General features: G+C 44.0%; 1 protein-coding gene across 8 annotated transcripts in view; it reads left to right on the top strand.

Moving 5' to 3' along the window:
• Positions 1–18,047, top strand: part of add3a (adducin 3 (gamma) a) — an 86,169-nt gene that overhangs the window by 44,440 nt on the left and 23,682 nt on the right. For 5 of the 8 annotated variants that reach the window (XM_034538427.1, XM_034538235.1, XM_034538581.1 and 2 more), the window contains one exon: positions 12,113–12,357. In XM_034538427.1, coding sequence (XP_034394318.1) covers positions 12,163–12,357 — 195 coding nt within the window. In that variant the 5' untranslated portion in view covers positions 12,113–12,162. Of the gene's footprint in view, positions 1–7,157; positions 7,645–12,112; positions 12,358–14,712; positions 15,014–18,047 lie in introns of those variants that run through there. The other 3 variants (XM_034538407.1, XM_034538493.1, XM_034538675.1) reach the window with 3 other exon arrangements.

Here is an 18,047-nt window from a genome sequence, read left to right as displayed (position 1 = left end):
TTTGAATCAGAAAGTCCAAGTAGAGGTTGAAGGAAGGCCGTGGAGAAAGATACGCCATTTCAGTCAAAAAGTCACTCCACAGACAAATGTAATTTAAACCAAAAAATGGACTTCGACCACAAGTTGTGGACCACAGTGTAGTAATTGATTCCACGGCAACATTGTACTTCCTGTTTACATCCCCAAAAGCAATCAGGGCGTAGTTGAAGAAAGACAGCAGAGTCAACTTAATAGAATCCCTGTGTATTTTTTTTTTTCCTCAGTAAGGGATTGATGTCAGTAAGAGCTTTGAGAAAATGTCAAGTGATTCACACCGAATCTAATTCAGCACACACCTCTCCTGTGTTGTGTAGCCGTGCAGCAGCCTGGGCCGCTCTGCCGCTCATCCCCCGTCTCATTGTAAAGACGGCGTCTGGCGGTGAGCACATACGGTAGCAGTTAGCAGCCGCGGCACCCTGCGATGGATTGTTTTTGTTTGCGTGGTTAAAGCAACAGGGTCTCTGGCTCTGTCATTACCAGCCACAATCATGGGGTGATTAGCAGAGTGTGTGTGCGTGTGCGTGTGTGTGTTTGTGCGTGCATCAGTTTATTCTAACGTTTCAGTCGGGTTTATTTGTGTAATCCTTGTTAAATTGTCCTAAATTCCAACATGAATGTCAGAATCACTTAAATAAGCATGCCCAATGGACTTAAATGTAACAATAATAAATGACCCGTGTGACTATTGCATGCTAAAGATGTACAAATGCAGCGGTGGCTGCTATGAAGCAGGACTCTCCAATCCACCAGCATTCAAACCAGTTTGCTAAGCTTCGCATAACACACCATTAAACAAGCAAGTTGTTACCTGTTAACTAGTGCGCTTTAGAGACACTGGCAGGCAGCATGTATTACATTAGGGCAAAGCCGGGCTTGTTGTGTCCCTCTTTATGCTAAGCTACGCTAGGCGTCTCCTGGCTGCAGCTTCAAATTCAGACGTGAGAGTGTTATGGATCTTCTCATCGAACTCTCGGCAAGAAATTAAATCTGTATTTATTTATTTTTTTACAAGGATTTGTGCCGCTACTCAGTCATTGAGGCCCGATTTTATTAATTGTATTAATTTTCTTGTTGGTTCTCTTTGCGATCCTGGACAATATTTTGGAAGTGTAACCCTCCAGTTTACACATGTCTTCTATTTGTTTGTAAAGATAATTGAATACAATTCATCTGTTTTTTAATCACGAATAATTACAAGTATGCAGTATTTAAACAATAGCAGATTGTCACAGTGTGAACAAATAAATCAAGTATAGGAAAGTGTTGACGCATCAAGATGAATCGATTCTCACTTTATAATTCCCTCTGAATCCAAATGGAATCACGAGGTTGCGAGACATTCCCGCCCCTTAACGCCGTGCAGTGCATTTCAAATTGTCACAAATAAATCTGCCGCTCATTGTTAAATGGTACTGACCGATGATGTCGAACTTGAATCTGGAGAATGTGTGCACACACAGAAACATTTGTGCGCACACATTCTCAAGATTTGAAGGTCATCACCTTCTTTCATGCTACATGCACAGCGGCGTTCAGGGCCGGGGATGAAAGCGAACGACCCCTTCCTTTCACGGCTTTGATTCAGAGGGTTTGGCCGGCGGGATGGATGTGAAGCTACAAAGCACCTTTTTGTCTCCTGAAGGTTTGTGTGACTCGCACTGCTTTGGCTTTCATGTCACAGCTTCATTGAAGACTCATGCAACCGACTGCCAAGTGTGGACTTTGTGATGGACTTGGTTCTCATTGGCTTCAACCAATGTGCTTTGAACTTCTCAGTTTTCCCAAACCCCATTTGCAGTTTTAGTGTAAAGTGTATCCAGCCACTTTGGACTTAATGTGACACTTTGACATGTTGTTGTGTTGCCATGGCAGTAACTGCAGTCCACATGTGTTGTAGGCTCTGCTTAGAACAGATAAAGATGTTACAAGAACACTTGGGTTCGTCCAATCGGTGACGGGCTTCAAAATGCACTGCATCAAATGACAAATGGATTCGGTGCTAATCACCATATTCCCATGCAGCGACACCAGGACAAGAAAGGGTGATTAGAAATCAATGGGTCATTATTATTATTATTATTAGCTGTTTCCATCTTCATCCTAGTTTTAGCATTGACGGGCAGATTGTGGTTAATTTTGGGTCCTTATTGAGCATACGTGCTCTGAATTTCCTCCTGACAAACACTGTATTTCCTCAGCCATCTGTCACTGTGGAGCTTTTTGTTCAACTTGACCTGGAATGGCACATTTGACCGAGGTGACGACTGGGCGGAGACTTCCCTTTGTCACATCCAGGCCTCGTTTTATCTATCATTAATGGAGGAAGAAAAGGAGGAACGACTTCTTAAATCTCTCTCTCTCTCTCTCTCTTTCTCTCCTCTCTCTCTAAAGAAGCTTGTTGTCTCACCTGAACCTTGAGGCAGACTTCCCTGTAATTGTGTGTGCGTGCGCTTCTTCTCCATGCTGATAACACGACTGCTCAGACAGTGACCTCATTGTTCCCAGCGAGCGCTCAGGAAGTGAACCTGAGCGTTAAACATTAGCTCTTTACCCCTCAAACATGAATTAGAGGCTCTTTTAAGATCACTCCAATACAAGCGTAAAACTAGACAGGCTGTTAAGAGCCGGATAAACAGGAGTGACAGTTTTACAGGTTTTTGTGTGTGTGTGTGTGTGTGTGTGTGTGTGTGTGTGTGTGTGTGTGTGTGTGTGTGTGTGTGTGTGTGTGTGTGTGTGTGTGTGGTGTGTGTGTGTGTGTGTGTGTGTGTGTGTGTGTGTGTGTGTGGTGTGTGTGTGTGTGTGTGTGTGTGTGTTGTGTGTGTGTGTGTGTGTGTGTCAAAGCAGGTGATGCAATACTGGCCATTTTGTATGCCCTGCAGGGTTAAAAAAAAGAAAAACTAAACGTGCTTTACTGTAACACCCTGACGATCTGACTATGAACACAGCTGATACATAAACATGCAGTCTTTCCTAGAAATGAAGAGAACAAAAGTTCTAGCCCTTCCTACAGCATAAAAACCTTTGAAACCAAACATAACCCAGCAAGCCCTTTTTAGTTTACATCAACTCTATAGATATATATGTGATATGATATATAAACGTGCGAGGCGGGGCTGGTCATTCATTTCACCGAGACCACTGGGTCGACACCATCTGCCAACGATTGCATAGCTCGCTTCGATATGTGCAAGTGCACATTGAGATTATTTATTTGTAACGTGAACAGGGTCAATGTAATGTTAACCCTGCGATCATCGAGCTGCTGGATGAATGAACAGCAACGCCATAACTCTGCAGAGCTGCACACTTGTTTCTTGCAGTATTATAAACAGCTGCAGTGTTTTGACATGTGGTAAGCCTTCAAATAAATGGATTTACAGTATAACTGAAACTGGACTTCCTGAATCCGCCTTTATCGCCCCACCAGAAGCAGCAGGTCCCCACCAAAGCAAGTCTTTTTATTTTTCCAGTGCTATTTTCATTGTTATTATCCGGTAAAATGGGTTTAAATAAAACACCTCCAGGTGAAGTTGAAATCCTCCAGATGTAAACTTTCTTTCCTGCCGGTCGAGTTTCCTGTCGTGAACGGACCAGAGCTTTTACCAAGAGTTATTTTGGAGGCCTTCATGTGGCTTTATACTGTCCTCTGGGAGTCACCTTCACCTCCCTGTCATGTGGGGGGGGGGGGGGGTGGCAGGCAGGCCGGCAGGCATTTGAAGTCAAAGTAGTCGAAACAAGCTCTGTTATAAAATAAAAAATACTTCTTATGTCAGTGGGGTTGCTTCACACCCATTCACTGAATGAGTTGTATTTTCTTAAGCATGACCACATCTGTCAAGTTCCCACCGAGGGGTCTCGCCGCCGTGTTCTTCCTGTTCTTGTGAAAAAGCTCAGAGAGCCCAATAATGAGCTCAAGTGTTTGCACATTCCTGAACAGTTGGCGTCGGTGAAACGTGCCCCCTCGCTCCTCTCCTGTTACTGCTCGCCGTTTGGTGGGAACGCCGACGGTCCGCTGATAGCAGGGCTTTCGGCAGCAAATGGATACCAGGCTGCATTTAGACCAGGAGACGCTCAAGTCTTTCCCCTCTGTTGTGTTTTTGTTTTGGTCCACAGCTTATCACCGAGGTCAAGGAGGGGATGACTTCAACAGAAATATGGGATTACTTAAGAGCACCGCGGTGTGCAACGGACTCCTTAATCATCAGACCTGATAACAGTTGCGTGGAGACGGCAGAGGATCAGGTCTTTTATTTGTTTTGGACCGCCTGGCTTTAGTCCAACTTTGACTCTAATGTGTCACATGAGCCAACCTAAAGCAATAACAGTAATTTGGGTTTCCACAGGGTCATGATTAGCTCTCGTTAAGAGACAAGTCTGCTGTTATCAAGCTGTGAGACATACTAGCTGCTACGCCAGGCTTGGCTTGGTTTGGTTTGGCCCTTTTGTACTCGAGGTTTAGGGAAAACAAAGGTGCAGTTTGTCGAACTGTTTTTTTTTTTTTTTACATCTGAAAGTTCTGCATATTTCTAGGTTGGGATGTGTGATGTCTCCATGCAATGACCTCAGGCCTGGCAGTGACAACTGGGAGTGTGTGCGTGGAGTTTGGTATAAAGTGCTGAGTGCACGAACATCAAGGAGAGGGGAGGGGGTCCGTCTCCTTCTATGCCAGTCTGTACTTGGCACGCACACACACACTGCACTGCAGAGGAGAACACTGTGCAGATGCAGGCCAATACAGAAACACCTCGAAGAAGATTGTGCCGTATCAATATTTAATACATTAATTTAGATTTATTTGAACACACATGTGAAATTCTTCAAACTATTCACATTTTATCGTTAATTTTGCGAAAGAAATTAAAACCGTTACGTATTGCTCAGCCCTTTTCCAGCATTCTGCCCCTGCAGCTTGTTACGTGTTACTAATGACATGTACTGATAGACAGGGATATACACAATGATGCAGCTGTTGATGCCAGAAACTAATCAATGAGATCTCATCCGTCGGCATTTGTTTGGACCAAAGACCTGCAGACTCTAGATCGCACATTCATTGCACTAAAAGATTCTTTTCTGTCAGACGATGCTGCGGTGGATTCTCAACCTGAAATAAATAGTATTTTCTCTCAGGGTTATGCCATGTTATAGACAAGCAGTACAAGTGATGCCCAAGAGCACACGCACACTTGTTCTTCGTATAGAGGACGCAGTATGACAGCTATCTATGTGTGTTGATGTAAACTAAAAAGGGCTGTTTGGTGTTTGGTGTTAGGGTGATGTGTTTTTGTCCCGTTTGCAGATTTTATAACCATGAAAAACCTACATAATCAAACGGCATATTATGCCATTTGGTCCAATGCTGGTCTGAACACGGCCTTAGTTTCTGAACTTTTTTTAACCCCACAGGGCGTAAAAAATGGCCAGTATTGCATCACCTGCTGCGCGCACGTATACACACACACACACACACACACACACACACACACACAGAAAACAAACACACTCACAGTTTGTTTAAACATGCCTGCATGACAGATCCGTTTTGTGTGTGTGTGTGTGTGTGTGTGTCAGTCTCAGAAGGTACGATGTTCCTCCTTTGCAGTAAAGATAAACCGAGAACTATATGTGTGTGTTCCTCGCAAAATGCCATTGACGGCACAGTCAGATGGCGATAATAGACAATGCAGAAATGCGTACAAATACAACATATTCAATCGTGTTGATCAATTAAAATGTTGTATTTAAATAACATCAACAACAACAACACAATTACTTGTAAACCCATTTACCCAGAATTTGTCCAAATCAGGAAAACTGTAGTGACTGCTACTTGTGGTGTTGTACTATATTAAGTGCACTTTGGTTGCACTGTTACAGGTTCACCACTTCCTCATATGTCAAGCTGTCAATCATAGCGAGTTCCTCTCATTTTAACTGAGGGCTCAGAGCGATTTAGAGACATACCTAAACCACAACTTTCATCCAGCATGCGGCTAGTTACCCACTGTGTCCTCATGAAGCACATTTGTTACACATTGTGATGCACCAGCACACACCTCTCACTGCCTTGTTGTTACGGCATGGACAGCATCATACTCACACAGCTGTGGACGCTGGTTTGAACTGATATCAGGGGGAAATTCAGATTTCACAAAACGATCCAGGATTTTGTGTTGTTTAATTTGAGCTTTCATCTTGAGTGCAGGTCCTCCGAGACTCGGTCGGCTTGGAGTCTGTAGCCACAGTGTTGTTTTTACGGTTTCTTCTACAGGAGCCGAAACAAAATCATCTAAGCTATCGCATGAAGGGCAGTCAACGTGTACTGCAGCTTTTTATTACCCAAAAGCTCTTTGCCAAAAACAATTCACGTAAATCGGAGTTTACTTTTTATGATGGACTTTTGTGCCAAAATGAGAAAAAGACATACTGAGCCAGGAAACAGAACACCTACGTATATCCTACATATTTAAGACATTTATTTAAGATCCGATTAGATGATTTTAAAGTAAAACCCACACCATCATTTAGGAATATACTGTAGAAAAGCAACATGTCAGTGTCATGAGCAGCTTTGGTGAGACTCAGTCAGCAGTAAAAACTATCAACAGAACAATGGAAGCCAGGATTATAATGGAGTTTTGCTTTAGGCAAGACACTGAACCACAGCTGACCTCTGACCTAGGATCAGTAAACTGTGACATAGTGAGTCCGCCACAGATCCAGATAACACTTAATCTAAGAAGCTGCTATCAAGGCCACGCTGTTTTGTTTGGCTGTGGTTACGCCGCTGCCAGCCGGACTCATGAACTCTGACCTTTAGTACGGTCGCCTGAGGTGTGACAGGGAGTGCGAATGAGCCACATGAAGAGTCGGAGAGCGAGGATTGTGGAATGTGGGAGAGAAACCAAAAAGTGAATGGATCAAAGAAAAAAAAGACGACTCGATAAAGAGAGAGAAAGAGAGCGAGAGAGAGGAGGAGGAGGAGATGGTGCGATTAGTGTGAGCCTGAGCTCTGATTGGTTGAGCAGATTGTGTATGTGTGTTTGCCTGTGTGTGTGTTTCTAGCCAGTGGGCGGAGGATTACGCCTGCGTCACGTGGTCCCTTTAGCTTCTTTTCCACACAAACACACACCCTCATTTGCAGAGGACACACACACACAAACACACACCCTCATTTGCAGAGGACACACACACACATACACATACCCTCTCTCATACACACTCACAGCTGTTGAGGCTTCTCTCTGTGATAAACGCAGAGGAGCAGAGCCCACAGGAATCTGGGAGAATCTGCTGGCAGCTCGGAGCAAAGAGCATCTATACGGACGATCTGCTCGGATAAGTGGACCGACTGGTTTTTCTCATCGCAGCCAGGCTCTCACTTTCCGTCATTCATATCCCTCTCTCTTTTTCTCTCTCTCTCTCTCTCTCTCTCTCTCTCTCTCTCTCTCGTCTTTTCCCGGCTTCTCTCTGGGAACAAACTCAGTGTTGGAATTTGAGGGCAGACTGCGAGCAGCAGAGAAAAATAGAGACATGTGTTTTGCCCCAGCTGCTTACTACTACTGCCTGATCTCTCCCATTCACTGACCGAGGAGGAAATACAAGGTTGGTCGGGCTTGGTTTATTTGTCTATGGACTGGTTTCTTGTGTCATTCATTACACCTTGATTTTGGTTTGCATATTCATTATTTCTTTTAAAGACTCAGAATCCGCCTTTTTTTTTGTGTTCCCACATGCTGCCAAAGCATGACTCAGACTCCCATCCCTAAAACTGATTTGTAGTTTTAGGGGAATTCCATGTTAGTATGGCTGCTTGGGCACACACATACACACACACACACACACTCACACACTCACACACAGGCACACACTCCTGCCCTATAAACGGTAACAGTGCGTTAGCACCAGAGAAGATTAGCTGTGGCTGTCATCTCTCATGTGAAGTGCAGCAGAGGCTGCATGTGAAGGAAGACACACTTGATACGTTTTCACCAGAAGCAGCCTTCAGCATGCATTTCCCAATAGTTCAGAGGGAATGTCCGTAAAACCGAATAAAAACAAGTTTGTTTTCCGTGTGTCTGTGTTGCAATCTGCACAATGAGGTTGCACAAGAAACCAACTGCCCAAAGTACAACCAGCCGCTGCCTTTTGTTGCAGCGTCAGACAAAAGCAACGCCGGCTGGTATGCCGGCCGGCTCAGAAGAAGTTTTCTCTTGGCTGGAGGATCTATAGGCTGTTTTGGCGTTTGGCACACACACACACACACACACACACATATACACACGCACACACGCACGCACATACACACACACACACACACACACACACACACATCACTCTCCAGTTTCCCTGCTGGATCTGTCATGCAGGCATGTTTAAACAAACACGCCTGTATTTGTTTTGTGTGTGTGTGTGTGTGTGTGTGTGTGCACGTGCGCCTTTACAGGTTTTACACTGCAGGTGACTTGTGTGCAGATTTGTTCATGCCTGTATATGTGCTCATTTACAGTGTGTGTGGATATAATTAGCCAACATACAGATTCTTTCCTGGTATTGTTGCTGGTGGGGTCGTAACATAACCCCAAAGGGCTGCTTGTCTATTTTTAGTGGTGGAGACTCAAGCCGCCAGGCTGTGAAGCTTTCCCCGGGCAAGATAAAGATAAGAGGTGTGTGTGAGCTGGTCGGTGGGCGTATTGTGTTGACTGCCTGTACTGTTGTGGCTTTGTTTCTTTTTTTGTTACTAATTTTGCATGCGCCGGTCGGGTTGTAAGAACAGAACATATTTACATTTGTATGTAATGTTCCTACATAAAAGTAGGAAACCAGAGAGACGGCACCAGACGGAGAGATGCAGCAGCAGATACCCGAGTTAGATGCAGGTTTCCAGATTAGCTGTCACCAGATGAAGATGGAGAGATGTGCGTTGTCTGGCTCCAGCTCCAAATGTCAGAGGACTACTGAGGCATTATGGGAGAGCACTGTCATACAGATACAGATATGCAGTTAGCTCCCGTGATGGAGATGAAGGAAGGAACTCATTTCATCAAATATAAATGTGTCTTTTTTAATTGGATTTGTATGCATTCATGCATTAACATGACTTCTCCATGATTTGATGTATGAGCTGTACAAGTATCAACAAGCCAATTGAAGCATTTAAAGCTGTCACAATCATAAACCCAAGTCGAGTATACTTTATTGGTTTTTTGCAGTCAAGTGTTTAACACCCAGAGGAGTGTTTGAGGAAGTTCTCTCTCTTTCTCTCATGACCAGGACTCCCATTAGGAGAGATCTTGAATCTCAATGGGACCATCCTGTTTAAATGGAAATAAAGTGACATATTGTGGTGACCAAAGACTTGTGAAGCATGGTTAGTTTTATAGCAGTGGTTGGTTTTGTAGCACTCTTAAAGTAATTGTTTATAGATGAGTGTTTTCATGGACAACTCCTTTACTGTTAAAGACAGTTTATGTTTACAGAGCTGTGAGGGGGGGGTACTAAAGGTCACAGAGTGAGAGGTTGCAGTCACCTTGCCTCGGGCAGCGGTCGCAGTCTAGTGCCCTTCAGTAAACTCAGCCAGCCTCGTCTGTATCTGCCACATATTAATGGAGCTTCAATCAATTGCAATAACAAAGCGCTGTCATATATTTAAAGGGTAATTGTGGCTCAAATGTCCCATCGGTCACTGAACTCAGTCTGAACTTCTAGGATTGTTGTGAAAACCTAAATGTGTCTCATTGGATAAGTGTTCGAACCAATCACAAGACAACATCTGCCGTGAAGCATGACATTTGAAGGATAAATATTTGGGCTGCAATGTGATGTATCAGATTTCATTCTTACTCGGATTAATTGTGCACACTCGCACAACCACCACCGCCACTGCCGCTCCCCCCCCCTCTTACCCTCCCAAACCTCCCAACCGTCGATCTCTCTGGATGTGACCAGACCGAGAGGATTCGGGATGGGGACAATGATCTATTGAGTGAGGCGTAGGGAGCGAGGGAGCGAGGGAGGAAGCTCATGCTGAGGACTGCTGTGGTTTGTCTTGTGACACACTACAGCAGTCCTGTGTACTGGTGTTTGTGTGTGAGTAAAAGGAGGTGGGAGGCAGGGTTTCAAGCTTGGAGGGGGGGGGGGGGGGGGTTGTAACTTTATTTTGGTGAGGCTACAGCTGGTGCATTCGGCTGCACAGAATTCCACTCATTCAGCATATTTCAGGCGTGCACGTCTGCTGTCAATCATTACTTTTATTCACTTCCATAATATAAATCACAGCTTTTGTCGTGTGATCAGGTCGTGAGCGAGAGGCCTCCTGTGCTCCTATGGATTCTGTTTTGCAGAAAATATCGATATATCTGCACAGTATTGCCATATTAGATACGTTAGCTTCTTTCTTTATCCAACTATTTACTAAAACTTGTCACTGGATGTCATTTCCAAAACACGGAGATCATCTGCATAGAAGGGAAGCCAGTTGAAATGTGGAAAACATTGAGGTGGGAAAACCGATTGACAAACACATTGAGCTCCCACTGACGTGTCTTTGAGCAAAGCATCGAACACGTGACCTCCGTGTCCGATGGGAGAGGAAGCAGCACCAGCGCTGGTTATATCAGGGTCACAATAATGGCCGCTTCAGGCCATTGGCAATCCTGTGGAAAGGATATGTTGAATGTTGTTGTTGGCTTTCTTGCAAATTTGCATTGGTACAGTTGCTATACTGTGAACGTTAAGTTAACACGGTGGGTTCCATCTAACAAGAGAAAGCATGAGGTCCTGATCAGAAAAAAACCACTTCAAACATGTTACATGTTTATCCACTATGATTTTCTTTAACTCCTTGTTTCTTCTGTCTGACCAATACCAGCATGTCGATGCTGCTGTCGGATGACCACTGGGAAAGCAGCGTGATTCCTTTCTTAAACGCTCTGCTCTTCAAGCCAAGACACCATCTGCTAGGGCTCCCATAAGCCCCACCTCTCCCTAATACACCACCAGCTTATCCTTCGCTACTGCAACAGCAGCCTTGTTGCGACACATCCTGAATAATGCAGTTGTATATATTTTGCCCGTCTCTTCCAGTGAATTGATCTTTGTATTTCACCAAGCATGGTGTACATTTGATCTCTTGTTAAAGGATATCCCATAGGAAAGGTGAAAGGTCAGGCTACGGTCGAACCGACAAGTGAAGGAGAGTGCGAAGGATACTGCGTTTGAATCGGAAGAAAATCTGTGTTTCCCAGTTTGTCTGTTTTTTCTTTGTCAGACTTTCTCTCAAAAGCGTGTCGCATCACAGAGTTTCAACTCTTTCACAAACACAACCAGCGTTGCCATATTTTTTCAAATGTACGTCCATTGTCTTTATCGGCTGTGTCCCTTTTTGGCGTGACACCGACGGGTTTAGGGCCACTCTTGTTGCTTTGACTGTAACAATTCCTGTATCCTGCAAAATGCTTGTTGTCATGCCAGCTGACCTGAGAATGAACGGTGGGAGTTCATTGGGAGTAAACCACCTCACCAGTCAAGGTCTGGATGATCAAACAAAACTGCTCAGCGAGTGACCCGACTGACGCCTGCGTGCTGCTGTGACACGACGCTAATCACCCCCGTCCATGAGCTGTGACTCTGTCATCTGCTCATGGCATGTTGTTTTTCAGTATATTGGATTGCCAGTTTAGAAAGTAATATATTACTTTTTGATTACTCTATTGAGTTACAACGGTCACTTAACTTAAGCAATGGATATTAAACATGAGTGGTGTGTCCATCAGTGACGCCTTTGCTTGTTTGTGTGGTAGTTATTTTGGTGGAAGTAAGGCAGCATACAAATTAATTTCATGATAATAGACATTATGAAAGTTTGCAACGTGATCCTTTGGCATTTTGCGTCAGTGCTTTAGTTTGAGTCCTGGTGCTTTATGTTCAGTTCCCTTAACTCCCTTTTATATGTGCACATGGGAAACATTACAATAATTAAGTTCAATTAAAAGAAATTGCTTACAATTAAATTAATTCCGAGGCCCCCTATGCCTTTCTAATGACATGCTTTGTGTTTTGTTTTTCTTCTCAGGTGAGAGTCAGAGCGGCGGCCATAGAGCGAGCGAGACAGGTGAAGCAGGCATGAGCGTGGACAGCCATCAGGAGGTGGTGACCACCCCTCCCCCGGCGAGTGGAGGGACTAAGGAGCGCTACTTCGACCGCGTCAACGTCAACGATCCGGAGTACATCAGGGCCAGGAACATGTCACCTGACCTCCGGCAGGACTTCAATGTCCTGGAGCAGAAGAAACGTGTCACGCAGATCTTACAGAGCCCCGTAAGTCTGTTAACTGCATTTCAAAATGAGGGAAATGCATGCAATCTCTCTCTAGAGGGACATCGCTGAGAGATCAATGGAGAGATGGGAAGCTGCTAAAATGGTATCCGCTGATGCCATCGTTTACCCTTGAAGTAACAATGCACAACAACACAGAACCGTGTTATGTAAATGATACCGATACGTTGCACAGAGCGTATAGTCCTGAAAGATGGTTGGGGTCCGGATTCTCGAGGTAAACTCTAAATCCCCTCTATCTGTTAACATGAGAATGAATGGGTTGGTCTGTCTACTGCTGACCGGTCCAGGGTGTTAACCACCTGTTCCTCCATCTATGAATATGTCTGGAGACTTTTTTTCCCAGAAATTTAATGGAAGAAGTAAAAACTACGTGAATGTTAGTCTATCTTTTAGAGAAAATAGAGTGAATAGGCTGGTTCAGTTTTAAAGATCACTGAATACCAAATGGAGAAAATCATTTTTTGGCCTCACTGACTTCTACTGTGGGTAATCAGTTCCCATTTGTCTCTTCTGTCAGTTATTATTCCCCAATCAAGTGATTTCTAAAGACGTTACAGCATCACATGTGCTTTTGTTGACGTTGTGACACCGGCCACAGAATCAAAGCAGTGAGCCGCCTGCTATAACCCTATTATAACCACCAGCTGCCTCGCCCTCGCTCAGGCTTACTGTCGGAGCAGGCCCAGCTCTCAGGTTTTGCTGAGGTAAACAACTCTGTGAGCACAGGGCATATTTCAGCCAACACACATCATGTTGTGGTTTGATTTTCTTTCCTTGGAGGTCTGGATTCTTGAGAATTACTGTTGCTCTAGTAGAACTGAAGTGCTGGAGGTGCAGTTGGGGGTGCGAGGCCTTTGTGGGACCACACACACAAATGATAATAGGAACTAAGATGTATCTTTACTGGAGATTTTGCACATGCTGTAACCTGCAAAGTTCAGAATTCAGTGCAACGATTGTGATTATAAGAGGCTTAATAAACACTAGACACAGCAACACTTGAACACACTTACAATAATTCAATATTTGTTATACTATGTAGATCAACTTGTTTTATGTCTGAGTGCATTTGCATCCCGGAGGAACTCGCTGGCAACAATAGTCAACAAGCTTGGTGTTTTCCTTTCTTGCTGTTTGTGCTCTTTGAACAGTTGCCTCACCTTGAGTGAAGATTTTATGAGTCCGTGCCTCGGTCAGCCCACACGGTATTATGAACATTTACTCTGCGCTATTGACTCAAGGCAAGTTTCTATGTTTCTATGTTTGTGTGTGTGTGTGTGTGTGTGTGTGTGTGTGTGTGTGTGTGTGTATGCAGTGATACATGCACTTTGAGTCAGCAGGGACAGATGGTGAGGTTATAGTTAGATAAAGGATATAAGGTTAACTGTTGGATATAGACGATGCATGTCATGCATGAATGTTCCTCCCAAGCAGAGTTCTACAAGCCTGGAAGTGTGTATGTGTGTACTTGTGATTGATATTGGGTAGTGGCCACCTCGGTTTGACACGTTTCTTTTTAAGCTTTAAATGTGATCCGCATTCTGCACATGCCCAGTGTGGTTTTCTTGGCCCACTGTGTTTTGTGCCAGATGTCTGGAAGGGCACCAGCTTAGTGCTGCTGATGCAAGTTTCCACTTGATTCTTTGCATATGCCTGTGTCCATTTACGTGATTGAGTACCACACGTGCAGTTGGGGGGTGAGCAACATGAGGGAGTGCATTAAAGGGCCCTGCTCTAGGCCAAGCAAAACAGTGCCGGCCACGGTCATCTGTCAAACATGTCCAGCCTTTGTATTACAAATGTATACACGTATTTCATGCCTCTGTTAAACTCTCAGGCAGGTGCAGAAAACTCATGGATAGTGGCTCTATTCTCTGTGGTGTGTTCAAGTACTACACTGGACGCCGTGCAGTGTTATGCATCTTACTAACCCTTGTGTTGAATGGAACTTGAGGCTTTATCGAGCCAGCTGAGGCAAAGGAGGCCCGGCTCTGTTGAAACTGCTCTGGGTAAACCCACCTCAGCTCTCAGTAGTGACAGGTGGCTCCCTGTTGGCTGCAGAGGGGTTTTCAGTCCTTACGTCAGGACAGTTGGCCTCTCGGTGCTGGTTTACTCATGTTCAACAACAACAACAACAAGTGTGTGTCACCAGCTGGCCCTCAACTCATAGACATTTCTTTCTCGGTTGCTCTCTCTCATCAACTACAACAACCACGTCACCAGCTGGGTGTCCACACATGGCACCCCCCTCTCTCGCTCTCTCTCTCTCTTTTCTCTTCCTCCCTTCCTCTTTCTCTCTCTCCGTCTGTTTGTTTTGATTCCAGTGTTATGGGACTAGTGGTGGCTGCAGATTACATGTCTGTAGCGCTCGGATGGCAGGTTGTATTTAAAGTCGCACCGATATAGACCAGGCGGGACTGAATCAACTCAGCGGACTTCATCCACTCGCCTCATTCATGCAGCAGTTGTTTACCTTTGGAAACCGGAGGCTACAACTGAACCTTGAACCCATTCAGTCCCTTTGTTTTCTACCAGGCTGTTTGGAAACTTACTTATTGCCTGTATGCAGCAACAATATGCAGAGGGAGGCCACGTGAGACAACACGTGGCGGTGGATGAAAGAGAGGGAGTGGAGGTAATGCATGCATGCGTAAATTAGAACACATGAAACAAATACATATTCTGCAAAGTCCCTTGGTGCATTTATGGAAGTGACACATGCAAACATGTAGTTTAAGGGCTGGTAGTGTTTTCATCTCCTCCTACATATAAGAGCAAAACAATCCTCAAGATTTTGGATGCAGATGTACATTTCCACATTTGTAGAAGCGGTTTTAATATGAAATTTCCTTTAAGATAAACAGCCGAGCATTGTTTTCCTTCAGTGGACTTCTTGTTAATCTGTGTGACAATCTACTTTAGTTTTAATAATTTTGGTTATTTAACATCATACAAGGAAGGAAGAGACAAAAGGAGATTTAGAAGGCTTTTGGTGGAGTGTTTTGTATGACGCAAGGATTACCATTTGCCTTGAGGGGCTTGTGAGGCATGGCGAGGGGATTTTCCGTTGCATTTTTGCTGCAAATACAAGTCTCATGGTGTCATGGTAGTTAAATCATGATAATAATGTGTTTGTGTTAAATTCTGCGGTTAAGCTTCTCCTCTTCCCTGTAATGTGAACGGGGTTGGCGTGACTCTATTTGCGACCCAAGAAGTCAAAAGGTCAAAATCCCCCAGAGGCTTGAAATCAAATCAGATGAAATTGAATTTGAGTTATGCTTCCACATGCTGCTTCTATTTTCTGTATCTCCGCTCATCTCGCTTTTCCCCCTGCTATTAGGTTTTCCTCCCCACTCGTGTCCCCATCTTGTGGCTCAGTTTTACATCATCCATAGAAATGACTTCCTGATGCAAGTGGATGATTTATGGTGCTTTGTTGGTTCTGCCTAGTACCCGCTCGTGTGAGGCAAATGTCACGACGCTCTGTTATGGCTTCCCTGAAGGTCTCATTTGATAATACATGAGTGGTTGAACTCTCTGCAGAGACTCCTTTTGAAACCTTCTGCGCTCCCCTCAGAGCCACGTCTCGGGGGCTGTGTTTCACTTTTGGCTTTTCACGACGTCTCTTGGGTGCTGAAGCTCCAGCTGTGGAGCAGTGCCCTCTGGATTAGAGGGCAGCACACTGAAATGTTACTAAGTCCACTTTAGCTCATGCAACCTCAAAAGGAGAGGACAAAAGTCAAAAAAGACTCTTGGGTGGTTAGTGTGAAAGCTTTCCACGTCTGGCAACTGAAATCAACATTGTTCACGTCAGTAATGTTTTAGTCAAAAAGGAAAATAGATGTTAAGATTTTTATCTTGCTGAATGCAAAGTGATGCAGAGTATTAGAGATGCACTCAGCAGTGTTAACACTAGCTGCCCCTACTGGACAGTTACGAGTAGTGAGTATGGAGTCAGCAAGCTGCCAATGGCAGTATCAACAGGTGGTGAAAGGCGTTTTGGGAAAAATTGATTATTTGAGCATGCAGCTATAACTGGCCACCCATAAAATTCTTCAGAATTTGAGATTAGCTCTTGACCGGATCAGAAAACTCAGTTTGCATCGTATCTCGGATCGGATCACGGGAAAGAACAAAATGGAAGCAAATATTTTGGAGATCCCTGATCACATTTTCTATTTTATTTTTTATTTTTTTAAACAATACTAATTGTTGATCATTGATGAATAATTTCAACCATGTGTAAACCATGAAACAATTCTTAATGTTATCCTTTTACTTTGTTATAGTAATTCATAGTGTTATTTTCTTTATAAACACACAATTTTAATGATCAGTAAATAGAAAACTATTTTTATGGATTAAAAACAATATTGTCAATAGTTGTAACGCTGTATTATTAGAGCTATAGTTCACCTCTAATATCTTTTTATGTTGCTGTGAAAACCTCTCCTATGTGTATTCAAGTTTCTCACCGACACTACATTTGACCTGATTTCATTTGAACACATCATAACATTTGGCCAATATTAATTTTCCCTGAACAGAACCATAATGTAACTGAATGTAACCTTAGTTTGTTAGCTGTGAGCGATGCTCACAATGTCACATCATCAGAGATCAACGACTAGGGAGGAGAATCAATAGCTTTGGCAAACTTGCTGGCAGGCACTCTGCACTCTCCTACTTTGTAACAGTGTCACGTCAGCAGCTTGAAAGGACAGCATTGTGCTGACATAACTGGGGAGGTTGTGGCTGAAATTACAGGCCTCACCTGCTGAGCAAGTGTGTGTGCAAGCTGTAAGGAGTGTGTGTTTGCCTTTTTTATCTATCTTTACATGCATGTCTTTTGTTCTCACGGCATGTAGTCTTTATTTTAAATCTGTTGAGATGGCTCCTTTACTTATTTACCGGTTTATTCAGCGAGTTAACGCAATCTGAGCTGGGATGCCGTCACCAAGGGATCTGAAAGAATGCAGGTCACTACGTTCTTCCAGGTGTACTGAGGTGCAGTTTGTGTGAATGTCATCCTAACCTGCTTCAGGAAATGAACCCAAAAGATTGTGTTCCCTGTATAAGTAAACCAAATTGGACCTTTGATATTCAGCTGATGGAACATAGTTTAGACAGGCTACTTGTGCGTGTTGTTTTCAAGCCCTTTCGTGCTGTGTGAACTTAAACAACCCAATTTGTTTCAATGGTAATAATTGAACTCTACCAAAGTGAGTCAGTCCAACTTAACAAGTGTGTGTGAGGTAATGCTGACGCCATCACCTTGATCGGTGCACAAGCACAGACGTGCCGGATCGGTGTGGCTGCAACTGTCATAACTGTCTTCCTTTCACACAGCAGGACGTACGACAGTCCAAGTGTCACCTGCATCTGCAAGAATAACTAAACCGGGACAAAAGGAAACTTCTCTGCAGATTATATGACACAAGCTTTTGGAAGACTAAAAACTTCCTGTTGTAGTTCGAAGAAAAGTTTCTATTGTCCCTTGGAGAAGGTGACCCGGACGATATGAAATATGGATGTGAAACTGTATTTTTTGTTCACCGGCCACTAAATAGTAAAGCCTGATAAAGTTTCCTTTCCAGGAAGCATCTGCCCTGATGTGATGTCCGTCAGCGAGCCATGCATCTTGAAGGCTACTTTTGAGCAAAAACCAA

This window comes from Cyclopterus lumpus, chromosome 1 (genome assembly GCF_009769545.1).
Source record: "Cyclopterus lumpus isolate fCycLum1 chromosome 1, fCycLum1.pri, whole genome shotgun sequence".
Classification (NCBI taxonomy): Eukaryota; Metazoa; Chordata; class Actinopteri; order Perciformes; family Cyclopteridae; genus Cyclopterus; species Cyclopterus lumpus.
The sequence above is the reverse complement of the archived record's forward strand: the minus strand, read 5'-3'. Positions and strand labels throughout refer to the sequence as shown.